The sequence below is a fragment of the Lepidochelys kempii genome, chromosome 18 (genome assembly GCF_965140285.1).
Source record: "Lepidochelys kempii isolate rLepKem1 chromosome 18, rLepKem1.hap1, whole genome shotgun sequence".
In the NCBI taxonomy this organism is placed as follows: Eukaryota; Metazoa; Chordata; order Testudines; family Cheloniidae; genus Lepidochelys; species Lepidochelys kempii.
The window spans coordinates 19,961,741-19,979,575 of record NC_136397.1 but is presented as its reverse complement, the minus strand read 5'-3'; the positions used below and the strand labels follow the sequence as shown (position 1 = coordinate 19,979,575).

General features: G+C 43.7%; 1 protein-coding gene across 1 annotated transcript in view; it reads right to left on the bottom strand.

Annotated features, from left to right (window-relative positions):
- PLCH2 (phospholipase C eta 2) overlaps nt 1–17,835 on the bottom strand; it is a 318,005-nt gene that overhangs the window by 27,561 nt on the left and 272,609 nt on the right. Inside the window, exons 13-17 of the mRNA XM_078849302.1 lie at nt 9,364–9,456; nt 6,057–6,157; nt 4,645–4,742; nt 3,581–3,763; nt 2,988–3,095 (exon numbers count right to left, since the gene is read on the bottom strand). Coding sequence (XP_078705428.1) covers nt 2,988–3,095; nt 3,581–3,763; nt 4,645–4,742; nt 6,057–6,157; nt 9,364–9,456 — 583 coding nt within the window. The remainder of the gene's footprint in view (nt 1–2,987; nt 3,096–3,580; nt 3,764–4,644; nt 4,743–6,056; nt 6,158–9,363; nt 9,457–17,835) is intronic.

Genomic DNA, 17,835 nt, shown 5'->3' with positions numbered 1-17,835 from the left:
CACCATAGTCATTAACATCTTTACAAGCAGATAACACACTGGTACAGCATTCTGGATACTTTTCAGCATAGCGAGCGCCAAGGACAAGTTAATTGCTTACAAAGGCAATTGGAAAAAGCTTTAGTTGCAAATATTGCATGTTACCAAATTAATCACCAGGTAGTAGGTTACTGATCTGGTGGCACTGAGAGGTGGGGCCAAACCGAAACTTGGAACTGAACACCCCATAATTGTGTGTGGTGGATTTCAAAATCCAGACCTGAATTTTATGGCTTTGGAACCAGCACCAATCGCTTTTAGATCATAAACACTGGAACTTTGCTGAGGTGAAATAATTCATAACACACTGAAACTCTCGACTTAGGATGCTAGTAAGTGCTCTACCTGACTTATACTAGAACAGAAAGAAACCATCAGTCAGCTGTTATCTGAAGTTAAAAGAGCATTTTGAAGACAAGATCAGGCATGGGATAGTAATGGACTGTACTGTTGTAGAGCAGTGGGAGGAGATGGGACATTGCAATAGAGAAGATAGGATAGTAAATTCAATTTATTTAAAAGTCCAGGGTTGGGCAGATATCAAATCAATGAAGAAAATTGGGAGTTGTTTACATATGACACCTCAAACACTAAGGTAGTATTAAAATACTTTGCTCAAGGCCACATTATTAGAAATATGCAGGATTCTAGATAAAGGGTTACAGACAGAGATAAAATGACGAATTAAATGAGAAATCAACCCAATAAAAATGAGGGTTTCATCTTTCTCAGGGACAAATCTGCTTCAGCAGAACCTGAAACAAACACATAGATCCTTAACAGCTGGGTGCCTTCACGGGAGATGTTCATTACGCAGCCCATACAGTGTAGTAGTGTAAGGCCTAAAGGAGGATCACACCTGCACAGACCTATGCACTCCCATAAAACATTCCACACGCACAAGGCTCTGCTTAAGAGTTGTTCTAACCACAAGCACATTAGTAAAAACAACAAGGAGTCCTTGTGACACCTTAGAGACTAACAAATTTATTTGGGCATAAGCTTTTGTGGGCTTGAACCCGATGAAGTGGGTTCTAGCCCACGAAAGCTTATGCCCAAATAAATTTGTTAGTCTGTAACGTGCCACAAGGACTCCTCGTTGTTTCTGCTGATACAGACTAACGCGGCTACCGCTCTGAAACACATTAGTGTAACTGATTTAATTAAACTAGACTTAATAAACGTGCACCCCTGGTAACTTCTGAGTGCCTATAATGGCAATTGCTGTATAATTTTTGCATGTCTGCTTTTGCAAGTAGATAAGGTTACCATGGCATTCCCTTAGGAAGTGGTAATGAACACCACAGTGATGATAAGACTGCAGTGGTGAGAACTGCACAAAAAAAAACTCAACAAACAAAGCCCCCCTCCCCTAAAATTCCAAAATATAATTGACAAAGGGTGTAAATTTCAAGATGTCTAACGGTGTGTCTACACTGCAATTAGATACCCATGGCTGGACCATACCAGCAGACGCAGGCTCGGGCTACTGGGCTGTTTAATTGCAGTGTAGACATTCTGGCTTGGGCTGCAGCCAGAACCCTGGGACCGTCCCACCTCGCAGGGTCCTAGAGCCTGGGCTCTAGCCTGAGCCCGAATGTCTACACTGCAATTAAACAGCCCCTTTGCCCAAGACCCACAAGCCTGAGTCAGCTGGTGTAGACATTCCCTCTGTGACTTAGAAACCCAGGTCCTGCTGACTTTCAATAGGACTTGTGGCTCCTACATCACTCAAGTAGTTTTGAAAACCCCACCCCAAAGTCTGATGATTATTATGACAAACAGTTATATAAACCCACATGCAGCAGGACCAAGAAACGTGTCTCCTGTGAGGGCTGGGTCCCAATCCCTGTACCACTTTGGATACCTGTCAGTGCTATTCCAGCTTTATTTACTACGGCATCTCCCTAGCAGGATAACATTTGGTTCCCCATGCTGTGTTTTGTGGATTTAGAGGGAGAGCAATTGGTCACCCCAGAGGCTAAAGAGCCTGCCAAACTTACATTTACCTGTCAGCTGATGCTCTAAACTGGGATTCCGTCTTCCTTAAAGAGAAAGGACGGAACAGCACTTAATGCTGTGGGAGTTTGTGAATTCTTGCCTGACTTGGCTGGGCTGAAGGGGAGAAGATGGTGCCTTATGTGTGAAAGACTTATAGAGATCCAGGAAACAGATATTTTATATACTGATCCCAATCCCTCTATCACTTTGGATGCAAGCAGTGGTTAGTGTGTAGTTCGTAGGTTCCTTGCTGCAGTCATGTATACTAAGGCACCATACCTGGAGCAATACAATCCAAACTCCATTCAGGGGGAAACTGCCACAACTCCAGCCGATTGAAATATGGAAGCTGTAGAGAGGATGAGTCTTTCTCGTGTGTGGGGAGATATGGGCCTCATTTAGCTTTCATTTATCTGTGACTACCTTAGATGACGTATCATGGGCCTACAGTTACACACAGCCCATGTGACAGTACTTGCAGTCTCTACTTTCAAGAAGTACTAACGAATAAGTCTATGGTACATGTATTAGGGGAAAATTATTCCATCCCAATGCATTCAGAGACACTTGGGGATATTGGGCCAAACCTGCTCTCACTTACACCCGTGTAATTCAGGAACAACTTCACTGATGTCAACGGTACTCACGCCAGCGTAAGAGCAGGATAAGGCCTGAAGTTTCAAAGGGAGAAGGAAAAGCTGGAGGAAAGCGCCCAGCAGCTGTACACGTACACTCCCCTACTAACTACTCGAACAACTTTGGAAACTGCTGGAAAAGTCACGCCCAAACATAATGAGTTATTCACTCTACTGCTTCCATTCCCATCGCTTGCTGGCCTGTCCCACAATGCATAGCAGCACCACACATCTTTCCCTTGTAAAGTACCATTCCCACCCACAGGAACCTTCCTCTCCCTCTGCAGTCCCTACTGGCTGGCTTTTCCTTACCTTGACACATGCACTTCGGTTTGAGGATATAGCCACAATTCCCATTGGCATTGAACTTGGCCCGGTTCAGCTGCAGCATTCTCCCCTCTGACTGATAGTTTAATGCGACTGTTGCAAAGAAGGAGGCAACAACATTAAGTCTGTTCAGTGCATTCACGGGAAAGAAAACTGACGTATGTTTTAAACTTTGTTCTCTGGTGACAGAGAGCCAGAGATGTTGGAAAAGGGACTCTCTTCTCCTCCTAAACCCAAGACAGCACAGCTCCAGGGACAGAGACTCCCAAGAAGAGTCTTTCCTCCTGTCTGTAGGGTTTCTTGCAAGTGGGCAAGAGGGCATTGCTTTCCATGTCTCAGCCACCAGTTACCACTAGGCATATGAATACTCAAGGCATCCTACCCTACTAGAGACACAGACAATACCCCAGATACCAAAGACCCAGATGTCAGGAGAGTTGGATGACCAGGTAACCCAGGGATCTTTGCTGGTGCTTTCTGTTCAGCCTGTCTTTCAAAGATAGATTCTGGGACCGCATTCAAGCATGAGATTTCCACCTAGTTACAAAAATAAAACAAAACAAGTCCTTTTTGCTTACCCATCTGGCAGCCAGCATTCCAGAAGGGCTGGGGATTGTAATTGCTAGAATCTACGCGATAGGAAGATGGGTAAATGCGGGACAACTGGTGTTGGTTGAAACGCAGATATTGTGCTGGCTTTTGCTGGAGTATCTGGTGGGCCTTTGTCTCGCTGAAAGATGAGACCTGCCAACTGGAAGAGACTGCAAGGAGAGAAGAAAGTTAGAAGGGGATGGCTTCCCCTTAAAAACAATCCCCTTCAACAACATCCCATCCGTTACTAATAATCCTCTTGCAAACACAACCTGATCAGATATGGTTTTCTCTCTCTTCCATCACCACATTTTGCTTCATGCATGGAAGAGTTAGTGATGGGAAATCCAGGTCAGGTACAATAAGTGATCTGAACCATCACACAGAACTTGACCCAAATATTTGAGGTTTGAGGATGGCTTGAGGAAAGTTGAAATCCCCTAATCCCTGAATATTTCTCTCTGCCACAGGTGGCATTTGGAATTTCTGGTTCTGCTCAGGATCAGGTGCAGAAAACATACAAGGAGGGCTAAACTCTCCAAGCAGTTTCATTCTGCAGAATCAACTGTTTTGAAGCAGCCCCTGAACTTTCATATACTTAGCCAAAGTTCTGGAGATTTTCCTATTGCTTTGTAATGAAGATTAAAATTTCTCATGTAGTGATTCCTCTCCAAACCACCACAAATTCTAGTTGGGAGTAGCATAAATGTCCTTTCAGAATTGTCCTGCTTCTTAAAGTATGAACTGGCATGTAGCAGCCTTTCTAGCAATTGGCAGTAGCCAACGGGTTACTACAACATGTGGTTATTTTTATCCACTTTAATGAAGTTCCTGCACAAATCCAGATTCACATTGCAGACTCCAAGTCTTAACAAATGATGACTGGCCACTTTGAAATGACACAGATTTATTGCATGCAGCTCTACTGTCAAATTCCTCTTGGAATAAAGCGTTTATCATCAAAATTAAGTGAAAGAACATAAACCTTCCATGCCAGTTTCAAGCTCTATGCACGGCAGTTTGTTTTTAGCAGACACTTAGTTCAACCTACTTTCGGTTTCAACATCATGGATCCCAACAGACTTTGTATACTTCACCAGGTCAGAGAGCGCCCGGGAAAGCTTCATTGTTTTCTTCTGTCTGCTCATCCTGGGTGAATAAAACAAACAGTTTCCCATAAACTGATCAAGAGACAATTTTTCCCCCATAAAACGTTAGTTTTTTAAATAACTGGCACGGTAATGAAATACAGGGAGGAGTCTCTTCCAATAAGGCATGCTGCCATGCCCATTCTATTCATTCCCTCGGGGGCACCTGGCATTGGCCACTGTCGGAAGACAGGATACTGGGCTAGATGGACCTTTGGTCTGATCCAGTATGGTCATTCTTATGCCATAATTGTAGGGACACCACATGAAGACTCATTGTAAAAGTACAGGTTTCTGGTTAAACCAGCTCTGGAAGCACACAGAAAGACTGTCAATGGGCTGTTGGCTCCTGAGCACCTAAATCCCTTTGGAAGATGAGACTTAAGCATCACAACACTGAGCACAGCAATGCCTAAATATGTTTTAAAATTTGGGCCAAAGAGCCTCATCTTCTTGTATGTTAATGGCCAAGAAAAGACTTGAACTTCTGACTAAGAGTTATACTTTAAGATCTGGTGTGTCGCAGATACTCTGTGCTGCTAGACAGGAGGTTGAACGGTGGACTTGCCCTTTAAAAGGTCTTTTTCACCTCTAACTGATATGATTTTACTAGTCCTTAAAGGACGTATATTTTAAATACTAAAGAATTTGGTGCCCTGATCCTTTCCATTTGCTTCTGGTTAACACCACAGTGTGCCAAGTGGGTTTATGATCCTGGAGCTCTCTGACAAGGCTGCTGGCTACTCCACTGGCCTTTTTCCAACACACCCTCTTCTGCCCTCCAGTCAGCTCTCCTGGTAGCCCCAATGAATCTCTCCTAAGCTTCCCAACCTGATTTCCATCTGATCTCTTGCTTCCAGAGTCTGGAACCCATCAGATAATCTCATAAAAAAAGCTTTGGCTTCAGGTGTTTTGAAGGGATGATTTTCAAAATCAAAGCAGCACTTCGACTCTTAGGTGCAATGCCATTTAACAAATTGAACAGCCATGGGCTTCGTACGCTCACCTCAAACCCCCTGTGCTACAGGAAGGCTCCCATGGCTAAAATGCTACACCAACTTAAGAGACATCTTCACAATAGAGCTGGGCGAAGTAGTGAAACCTCAAGCCAGGTCTGAACAACATGTCTGGCTCAGTCGTCCACTGACAAATTAGGAAGAGCCGTGTCAGGAGACTAATCTGATGATGGAGTCACAAACATTTTGGATCTACCTGTACATGGGCTTCCAATCACATGGTTATAGCTTCCAAACTTGCTACACTTGTGTACACGCCTCTGTAGAGCATTAAATGGCCAGGATTCCTTGTTACCAACCTGCTATAATGCACTGCGCCCCTGGCTAAGTTTCCTTGATAGTCTAGGTCATCTTCACCTTCTTCCAGGCTGGATGCCTTTTTCAATTTGCTTCCTTTTTTCTGCATAAAGGAAACAAAACCACGGTACAAAACAGGCATCATTGTTCAGAAAAGTCTTAGGTTTCACTTGGGCACCAAGTAAACATTTAAAGGGTGGTGTGTGTGAAAAATAAAAACAGATCTAGTCATGTGTGCCTGAGTGCTACAAGCAAAGTGGAGCAAACCTCCTAGGATTTGTTCTGAAAAGTTGTGTGCAGGGGAACAACCAAACAGATGTCTGCAAAATTCTAAGAGGGTGCTAGAAAAGGAAAAGGGTGATAAAAGTTTGGGAAGCCTTTGTCAGAGGATGGATCAGCTCGTCTGGGGTTAACCATTCACATGCAAGCGAGCCATGTTGGTGACGCATTTGCATATGGTGGCAAATAATTCTGGACCCAGATTTTCAAAAGTGACTAGAGATTTATGGGTACCCAATTTGAGGGACTTTGAAAGGGGCCCAGATTTTGAGCATCCATTTTGTGAAGAACAGGCCCCTCAAGTTCGGCACCCAGAGTTTTAGTCATCTTTGAAAATTTTGGCACAGGAGTTGATCCAGGCCAGCTAGCTTTTAAAGCCACACTCATCAGACAAGCATTTGACCACGCTGCCCCATGCAATTCTGCTTCATTCTTTCAAGGAGCATGTTTCTTCCAGGGAATGGGAAATGGCAACCTTTTACTACAAGAGACTGCACTACGCCAGAACTGATCTGTGAACACATGGACAAGACAGCCTGGGGTTAGAGCCTTTCATAATGGGACTAGAGATGCTAGTATGAAAGGTGCTGTCTAAAGGGGAATTATTATTGGTGCTACTATGATTACTATGATCAGAGAGGGCGTGAGAAAAGGATTCTCTTGTTCCACTGTTACTCTAAGTCACATTGCAATAAACTGCTCTACAAGAGGTTAAATTAACCTTACTGCTTTTCAGGTTGGATCTGATAGCTTGAGTTTGTCGGCATTTGATGTGAACTTAAGCAAGTTGTTAAGAGTAAAGGCAACTGGTCATCCTGCCTGCTTGACCACTGGAGTGGGACTCTGTCAGACTGTGTATTATATCTTCCTTCTCTCTCCCCTCCCCTTCCCCCCCTCCACACACACATCTGTATTTTAAAGAATCCTTATTGAGGTTACAGGGACAAACCATCCCGATGTGTAGAAAGAATAGTAAATATGGCAGGCGACCAGCTTGGCTTAACAGTGAAATCCTTGCTGATCTTAAACACAAAAAAGAAACTTACAAGAAGTGGAAGATTGGACAAATGACCATGGAAGAGTATAAAAATATTGCTCAGGCATGCAGGAGTGAAATCAGGAAGGCCAGATCACACCTGGAGTTGCAGCTAGCAAGAGATGTTAAGAGTAACAAGAAGCGTTTCTTCAGATATGTTAGCAACAAAAAGAAAGTCAGGGAAAGTGTGGGCCCCTTACTGAATGAGGCAGGCAACCTAGTGACAGAGGATGTGGAAAAAGCTAATGTGCTCAATGCTTTTTTTGCCTCTGTCTTCACGAACAAGGTCAGCTCCCAGATTACTGCACTGGGCAGCACAGCATGGGGAGGAGGAGACCAGCCCTCTGTGAAGAAAGAAGTGGTTCGGGACTATTTAGAAAAGCTGGATGAGCACAAGTTCATGGAGCCAGATGAGCTACATCCGAGAGTGCTAAAGGAGTTGGCGGATGCGATTGCAGAGCCATTGGCCATTACCTTTGAAAACTCATGGTGATCGGGGGAGGTCCCGGATGACTGGAAAAAAGGCTAATGTAGTGCCCATCTTTAAAAAAGGAAAGGAGGAGGATCCGGGGAACTACCGGCCAGTCAGCCTCACCTCAGTCTCTGGAAAAATCATGGAGCAGGTCCTCAAGGATTCAATTCTGAAGCACTTAGAGGAAAGGAAAGTGATCAGGAACAGTCAGCATGGATTCACCAAAGGCAAGTCATTCCTGACTAATCTAATTGTCTTCTATAACGAGGTACCTGGCTCTGTGGATGGGGGGAAAGCAATGGACGAGTTATTCCTTGACTTTAGCAAAGCTTTTGATCTGGTCTCCCACAGTATTCTTGCCAGCAAGTTAAAGAAGTATGGGCTGGATGAATGGACTATAAGGTGGATAGAAAGCTGGCTAGATTGTCGGGCTCAACGGGTAGTGATCAATGGCTCCATGTCTAGTTGGCAGCTAGTATCAAGAGGAGTGCCCCAACCGTTGGCCCTGGGGCCGGTTTTGTTCAATATCTTCATTAATGATTTGGAGGATGGTGTGGATTGCACCCTCAGCAAGTTTGCAGATGACACTAAACTGGGAGGAGTGGTAGATACACTGGAGGGTAGGGATAGGATACAGAGGGACCTAGACAAATTAGAGGATTGGGCCAAAAGAAATCTGATGAGGTTCAACAAGGACAAGTGCAGAGTCCTGCACTTAGGATGGAAGAATCCCATGCACCGCTACAGACTAGGGACCGAGCAGCTAGGCAGCAGTTCTGCAGAAAAGGACCCAGGGGTTATAGTGGACGAGAAGCTGGATATGAGTCAACAGTGTGCCCTTGTTGCCAAGAAGGCCAATGACATTTTGGGATGTATAAGTAGGGGCATTGCCAGCAGATCGAGGGACGTGATCGTTCCCCTCTATTCGACATTGGTGAGGCCTCATCTGGAGTACTGTGTCCAGTTTTGGGCCCCACACTACAAGAAGGATGTGGAAAAATTGGAAAGCATCCAGCGGAGGACAACAAAAATGATTCGGGGACTGGAACACATGACTTATGAGGAGAGGCTGAGGGAACTGGGATTGTTTAGTCTGCGGAAGAGAAGAATGATGGGGGATTTCATAGCTGCTTTCAACTACCTGAAAGGGGGTTCCAAAGAGGATGGATCTAGACTGTTCTCAGTGGTAGCAGATGACAGAACAAGGAGTAATGGTCTCAAGTTGCAGTGGGGTAGGTTTAGGTTGGAAATTAGGAAAAACTTTTTCACTAGGAGGGTGGTGAAACACTGGAATGCGTTACCTAGGGAGGTGGTGGAATCTCCTTCCTTTGAGGTTTTTAAGGTCAGTCTTGACAAAGCCCTGGCTGGGATGATTTAGTTGAGGTTGGTCCTGCTTTGAGCAGGGGATTGGACTAGATGACCTCCTGAGGTCCCTTCCAACGCTGATATTCTATGATTTTATGATCTGGGAGCTCAGTGCTTCTTCTGCTATCCAGTGCAAGTTATCTGTTGAGAGACTAACCTTGCGTTTGGAAAAGCTGCCCATCAGCGATCGGCTGTACCGTTTGTTGGTGCTTGAGTCTTCTCCAGATTCCACGTCATCCTCAGGTTTGTTCTACAGGAAGAAGAGAGCAAGAGAGAGAGAGACTATGAAAGGATAGCAGACAGGACAGCAGTGCTGCAGAGAACCACACTGAAATACAACCAGAAGTTTGAAAAATCCCTCCTAAAACCTCAGCATAACTCAGACTGATACCAACATCTCCCCTACCAGTTCAACGCAAGACCTTTGAAGTCAGCAGCATGATCTTATTAACTGCTCTTTTCCACTGGTATAGTCACAATCCATGGTCACTTTCACAAGAACCACATAAAGTACCCATGCACCAGTCTATGGTAACTTTATTACATTGTCCATTGTGGCAAAAATTTGGTGACAAACTATGTGTCATGCATCAATATTTGATTGTTTTGCAAGGCAGATACTGATGGGAGTTACTTCTCTCACAATAGCTGAGCTGTCTACTCTTTAGGATTAATAGGATCAGGTCAAACAATTCTGCTTATTGTTTGAGTGGCTGTATTATTGCTCGGATGTGTAATGATAGGATACCTCACAGTAAGAAAGAGAAAAGACTTCTTAGGACTCTAAAGGGAGGTTCTTCACTGAGGCCACTGGATGTAGACAAGAACCTGGGGTTCTCTGTCTCCCTGATTGGCTCAACACAGCCTGTTCTCCCTAGTGCAGTCCCTACAGGGACTTGCCTAGCCCTGACCTGGACTACACTCCACGATACATTACGAAAACAGCTAGGTTTAAAAGTATGCACAAACTCAAGCCCCAGCAAGACTTGGGAAGCAGAGTTCTGTTTCTAAACCTAGTTTAGCTTTAGTTCCAAGATGCTTGCTAAGTAACCTGTCTAGAACATTTCTAATTTGCATGTAACAACCTTCCCTAAGCCCTTTGTGGCTAATGATAAACTCTAAAGTGGCAGTGCTTCAAGTTCATGCAATTTAGTTAGTGGGCTGAGTACACTTTTATACATAACTGTTATTATAAAATTAAAAATGTGAAACAAGAGAATAGACACTTTTTTTCCTTACACTAAAACCCCCAAATTTTTAAATGCACTTTACAGTGGAACACAAATTCTGTTTGCTCAAAAGAAAAAAAGTCACCAGTGTATATGTCACGCCCCAGTTGCTCTGTGCTGGAGCCAGAAAAAAAGCCCTGTGTCTCCGACAATGCTGCTCACCTGGCAGCGTCATTAACTGTGTGCATTCAGCTATGGAAGCCAAAGTCATTAATAAACAATTTATACAGAAAGCTAGTAAAATCCAACAAAGTAGATTGCTAAACACCTTTTCCTCCATAGTCCCAATTTGCATTTCCAAAGACTGCCACACTCCATTATTCATGTGCAATGACAGATTATCCTCCTGTATCCAGCATTCACTATACAAATTGCTAATAAAAATATCTCACCCTTAAAAGCAGAAAGAGACCTCTAAATGGACATCAACAGGAGAGACATTTTTCTTCATAAATAGCTTTTACATAAACAACTCAAAGTACCAACAAAGACCCATGACAAACATTACAGCAGAGGGAAACATGCTTTTCCTTTTTATTTTCTTAATATTCTCAGTCAGAAGCAAATCTTGGAGTGTTATAAAAGTGGAACAACTCCCGTGGAGTACCTCTGGATTTATAACCATCCAAGAGCAGACTCTGTCCCGTCTCTGGCTGCAGACAAAAAGAAACCAAACAGCACAGGTAGGTAAAAGTGCAGTTAAATAGTATAAGCAGGCTTGCTGGCATATCTTTGGCCAATGAAGATAGCGGACATTAATATCCTGAGGCTGAAATAGGGAGGATATGCCTTAGGGACATTAATATTGGTCCCTACATGTTACGTCACATGACTGAAATTTGACAGGACTCCACTATATTAAGTAAAGGTTGGGAGCCCCACGCCACAGCCTTGTCTTTGCTTCGTTCTGTCATTTCCAGTACATATTTTGCTGCTCCTGATACACATAGCCCCACTGTTCAGGGGTCCCTCTAGTGCAGCAATGATCATGGCAGCAAACCAAGGGTGTCATGATGAGCACAAGGAGAAAGATGGCGACAGGCAGGAACGATCCTCAGGTGTCTGTTTGATTTAACCAACATTTGCTGGTTTGGTTTATTTCACTAGTAAAAAACTGGTATATACCAGTTAAAACCTAAAGCTTACACTGTGCATTAGACCCATCTGCTGTGGTCAGCAAAGCGCTTTCACATCCAACACAATGCCAACCAAACAGCTTTCCAAAACCGAGAGGGGATAAACTTTGCTGGATAACCCAAAGAAACCCGCGGTGCCCTGCAACCAACTGAAGAAATCTAAAATGCTCCAAGTCATATGGAAAAATCCTACAGAACTGAGTAGTGATGAAGCCAATAGGGTTGATCTAGAACTATAAAAATGAATATAAAATTTCAAATGTAAGCCTGGAGCGTTCTATAGCATGGAGAGAATTCTTTAGAAAGCTTCACAACCCCTCATAGAACAGCTATTTTCTATTAAAATCTACAGGATTGTTCCCTATAGAGAGGCTTAGACTATCCTCACTCTTAATGCAGCACACAATAGAGTTTTCCAGGCTAAGAAAGCTTTGCACCTCTAGAGGGCAACGGTTCTACACACAGAAAGCTATGCCACTTCCTGAACGGTCATTGATAGTGTGAGGGATGAGGTGTGGGTGGACGGGACCATAATTTTAAAAAATAAATGTCAAAAAAAGAAGATCTAGGTGGGTGAGGTAACATCTTTTACTGGACCAACTTCTGTCGGTGAGAGAGACAAGCTTTTGAGCCACACAGAGCTATTCTTCATGGCTGGGAGATGTACTCAGAGTGTCATGGTAGAACAGATTATTTAGCATAAGTAGTTAACACATATTTCAAGGGACCATTCACGGTGAAGTGACACATTAACACCACTTGTGTAGCTTGAAAGCTTGTATCTTTCATCAGGTTTCAGAGTAGCAGCCGTGTTCATCTGTACCCGCAAAAAGAAAAGGAGTACTTGTGGCGCCTTAGCGACTAACAAATTTATTTGAGCATAAGCTTTCGTGAGCTACAGCTCACTTCATCGGATGCACCACTGCATGCATCTGATGAAGTGGGTTTTAGCCCACGAAAGCTTATGCTCAAATAAATTTGTTAGTCTCTAAGGTGCCACAAGTACTCTTTATTTTTCATCAGCAGAAGTTTCTCCAATAAAAGATACCTCACCCACCTTTCAAAGTGGTAGCCGTGTAGTCTGTATCAGCAAAAAGAATGAGGAGTACTTGTGGCACCTTAAAGACTAACAAATTTATTTGGGCATAAGCTTTCGTGGGCTAAAACCCACTTCATCAGATGCATGCAGTGGAAAATACAGTAGGAAGACATATTATATATATATTTTTATACACACACACACACACACACACACACACAGAGAACATGAAAAAATGGGGGTTGCCATACCAACTCTAACAAGACTAATCAGTTAAGGTGGGCTATTATCAGGAGGAGGAAAAAAAAACTTTTGTTGTGATAATCAGGATGGCCCATTTCAAACAGTTGACAAGAAGGTGTGAGTAACAGTAGGAAAAAAAGAATGAGGAGTACAAGTACTCCTCGTTTTTTTTGCTGATACAGACTAACACTGCTACCACTCTGAAACCTGTCAGTAGGGGAAAAATTAGCATGGGGAAATAGTTTTCAGTTTGTGTAATGACCCATTCTCTCCCAGTCTTTATTCAAGCCTAATTTAATGGTGTCCAGTTTACAATTTAATTCCAGTTCTGCAGTTTCTTGTTGGAATCTGTTTTTGAAGTTTTGTTGTTGAAGAATTGCGACTTTTAGGTCTGTCTCTAATATCCTGGGATCAACCCTGCTACAACAACACTGCAAACAAAAAAAGAAGGTATCCAGTTCCTGGGATAGCCTCTCTTAGGTCTGACCCACATTAACTTTCAAGAATCTCTCTCCTCTTTAAAAAGCCAAGACATCACATCCCTTCCATACACAGCTACTGCATTTTTAGAACAGAGAGAACATCTATCCTACATATATTGGCAAATTTGGGGTTTGAACTACTTAAATGGTTTTCTTCTTTAAAATTAAAAAGCACGTTTAAAAATGGCTATTTCTAGTTATTAAATATTTATTAAGATCTCTTTAATAACTTACAAAAGCATATTACAGAACTGCATTATTTATAAATAGTTGATTCCTGACTATCTGTCAGAGCAGGTGTAGATGTTGTTAAAATAAATGCTCGTGTTCACTGAACACACGGAGACAGGCTGTTTAACCATGTTATACAACTGCAGACAGCTGACAAATCAATAGTGATCTGACCTAGCCGAGAACAGGGGGTCAAGTCTGGAATCAAAAGCAACTGAAAATTCTAGAGCCCAAGCTAAAGTTAATTATCTCTACTCAGTGGGGGGTTCTTGGGTGCCACCACAAATAGAACTCGATCATAGTCTTTGGTTCACTGGCAATTTCAAAAACAATTAAAAAAAATTAGTTTAGGGTTGAGCCAAAAGGAACATTTTTCTTCAAAATTTTCAACAAAAAAAAATCATTTTGGGTCAAAGAACGTTCCAACAAAACCAAAATGTTTCATTTTGATTTCAACCATTTTTAGATATTTTTGATTTTTTTAAAATAAAATTAAGAGAAATGTTGAAATAAAAACTTGTTCTGAACCCAAAAATTGAAACATTTTGTTTAGAAAATGTTGAAATGAAATATTTTGATTATTTTAGACTATTTTTCTCAGGATTCTTTTGACCAAAACCATTTGGCAGAATCGGCATGAATTTACTAAGTGTTCCAGTGGCACCCTAACTGCTAAAAAGGCTCACCCAGCTCTAGCCACAATTATTCAGAGTCTCTGTAAGAGCATCATCTAGGCTCCCTGCTCCTGCAAATTGCGATGTTTCCAGGATCAGGATAATTTTTCCATGCCAGGGGAAGAGGTCTTGGAAATTGCACAGAGTCCACAGAACACAGGATCTGAGAGCCCAGCCCCACTCCAAAAGGCGGGTGGCAGGAAGCCAGGCCCCCCAGAGCGCTTGCTCTCATTGCTCAGTCAGGAAGCATTAGTGGTTACAAATAAGGTCTGTCAAATGTTTTCAAATCCCCCAACAACGTAACGTCAGGGCAAGACTCTCAAGCCAGACTTGGCAGCTTTGTGTGTGCCTCGAACCGTCGCAATCTCAAAGGAGTAATTCTCTTGTCTTTGACAAAAAGAACCAGTCAGGACAGAGCAGGATGGTCAGTCCTGAAGGCTTGGGAGTTCCCTCACACAACGGTTCATCAACAACTGCAGGGTGACAGGCAAACCGTGCAGGTTCTGAACTCTGATTGAAGTCCCTAAAACATTTGGATGTTTATCCCAGTGCTTGGGCCCCTTGGGACATGAGAGAGTTTTCTACGTGAGAATGAATGGCAGAAAAGGTAGAGACGGTGCTTCTATTTACCCTCCTGCATGACACCACAACATGCAGATGCAGCAAGGTTAAAATCTGATGGGAGAGGAAATACCCCTGTCCAGTGCTATGAGCTAGCCTGTGAAATTCACTGCCACAACACACTCTGGCGGCTCAAGAGTTTAACAGCTTAACCATCCCCACACACACTATTCTTCTAATTCTGGAAACACAAACTAATCTCTTTAAAACAAGTCCATCTGTGTACCTTTATCATAACAGACAATTCACCAGAACAGCCTCTTCCACAGTATTTCTGCCTTTTCCTGCCTCTCTCAGTGTTTCAGCACTTCCATTTCCAAATAGCACTAGAAAGGGCAGCCTAAAGCGAGGAGGAGAAAAGGTGACGGGGACGGGTCACAGAAGCTCATGTTTCAGGTGAAGGGCTGACTTGGGTTAATCTGTACTGCCTTGCTCATCCCTAGCTGGAGAATTTTTCAACTTTGTCAATTCCTACCAGGTTCTGTGCAAGTTCTTCCTCTATTTATTTCCAGTGGGGTGGCTCACCAAGGGTGTGCCTCAGTCTTACAGACCAGCCTAGAGCTGATTCCAGCCCGTAGCGTCCAAATTGCCAGACAGGATATCGCAGTAGAAAAGTTTATGCAAGCAAAACACAGAGAGGCACAGGAATACCTCAGTGGCCTTAAAACAAAGGAGCTAAATGAGCATTGCATACAGATCCTAGTGTAAGATAAGTGCCTCTGATGAACGGAGTGAAAAACGTTAAATAAAAGTCATTTACCATAAGGTCAGCAAGATCAAGCCATGACGTCAGTAGGGTGTAAGGAACCTGCTATTCATGTCCTCAAGGGTTTCTAGACCAAAATGGCAATGTTTCCTATGTCAGATGAAACAAGTCATTTCACATGCACACTTTTGGACAGAGATGTGGGAGGAAAGAAATTATTTTCTTCCCTTCATTCGTGAATTAGATTTAAGACAGTTAGAAATTTCTTCCTCCGAGACAAGAACCGCAGGATGAAGATTAAATCTGGAATGGAGAGGTTTCAAAGGTGGAGGAGGGGCTTTGGGATGGAGTCTCAAACTCGTTCCTTTCTATCGAAAGGATCCCAGAGAAGAAGGATGGTCTTGATTGCAGCTCATGAAACTGAGCTCATTTCCTAGATCTGTCACAAACTCACTGTGTGACCTTGGGGAAAAAAAGTCACTTGATCCCTCTGTGCCTCAGTTTCCACATCGGTAAATGGGGATAATAATCCTGCCTCTCTCTGTCTTGTCTATTTAGATTGGAAAGTCTCAGGGCAGGAACAATCGCTTCCTGCCGCAAGGGAAGTGGCTCAGCTTCAGCAGTGATGGATTATACTGTAGCTTCATCAGTGCTCCTGGCCTCAGGTTGACACAGTCAATTCAACTCTAATTTCCACCTGAGGTTCGGCGGCTGCTGCTGCCGCAATAGATAAATTATACCAATGGGCAAGGTGATGGGACATCTCCCTTCGTCACCACTTCATACCGTCAGCCTTTTACTTCTCTCTCCAAAGTGTCCCATCGAAGCTGGGCAAATAAGTTATTCTGTTTCATGGAGGATTTTGATATTTTGAAATTTGGCTTTGTTCTGATTCAGGACAAAGCCCCAGACTTTAGATGTTCTCCATGAACGGGACTGGAACCCTGGAGCCAAGGGGGTCTGCCTGGCACGCTGCCCCACACCTTGGAAGCCCTGAGAGTGCAGGCTGCTGAGGAGCTAGGATCCTGGGAGCATGGTTTCCAGCTCCCTGGCATCCCACCAGGTGGGCTGCTGAGAAACCAGGCAAGCGAGCGGGCTGGAAATGAGACAAGGCTCCACTGAAATCCTGCCTGGGGTCGGTCAGAACTTCATTGAAATCAAACTATTTCCATGAAATGTTTCACGTCTGGCGTTCTCAGACGGAAAATGTTCCTTCAGAATCTCCAACCAACTTCCTGCTTCCCATGTCTGTATTGTGGGTCCTGTCTCCCATGAGTCACAGCCAGCCTAGGGAGCCTACTGACACCCTCGGACAGCCAAGATTCAGATCCCAGCTCTAAACTTGGAGCACATCTCTCCCTTTACTTACTCCACTGCCAAGAACAGTTTTCCAGAAACAGGGATGTATTGAATAGTAAAGATCATATTCAACCCCTAATCCAGTGAAAACTGGAGCTAGAGGGAGGATTAAATGTTCCATCCCGGGGGCACAGAAAGCCATTGCTCCACATCTGAACAGCTTTGTCTTCCGCTGCCGAGAAAGGGGAAGAAGAGGTTTGCAACCATTTGATGTGAAGCCGCAGCAGCAGAACAGCGCAGTGCTGCCTCCTGCAAAGCTGCAGACCCAAAATATTTACTCTGCAAGTCTCCTCCTGCCGGAATGCGGCTCCTGGTTTATGGGCTATTGTTATTTAGCATTATGTAACGCATGATCCCATTTGTGCAAATCAGTACCGAGGCCTCTAAGCGCTTGAATGTTTAAATGACTGCCGCTGTATCTCTGCAGGCTGAGCCCTTCTGCCCCGTTCCCAGCGCTGCGCCTCATCCCGAGACTGAATTATGTGCTGGAACAAGGCCATCGGTAGCAGCTGCCCTTCGAAGTAGAGGCAATTCCCCCCTCCCCTCTTTATACATAGGACTGAAGCGGTGCAAAAAGCAATGAATTAATTTGTCCATTGTGCCTTCCATAAATAGCATTCAACAATTTTAGGGGTCTGCAAATGAAAAGGGGGTCAAAAAAAAAAGGGGGTTGAAAACTGTTGCGTTAGAAGCATTACGTCTCCCCATTGCATTAGCAGCACAAACTCTGATCTGACCAGCACACAAAATGTGAGACCATTTTTTCTTCCCTCTCCTTTGACAAGGAAATCTCCAGCCACCCAGCAAAGTGGCAGAGATTGCTCACAACAGCCTCATCCGTAAAAACTACAGGCAGAGCTTCCAAAAGTGTGCACACAGCACCCCCATCTATTTTCCATAAGCCAAAGC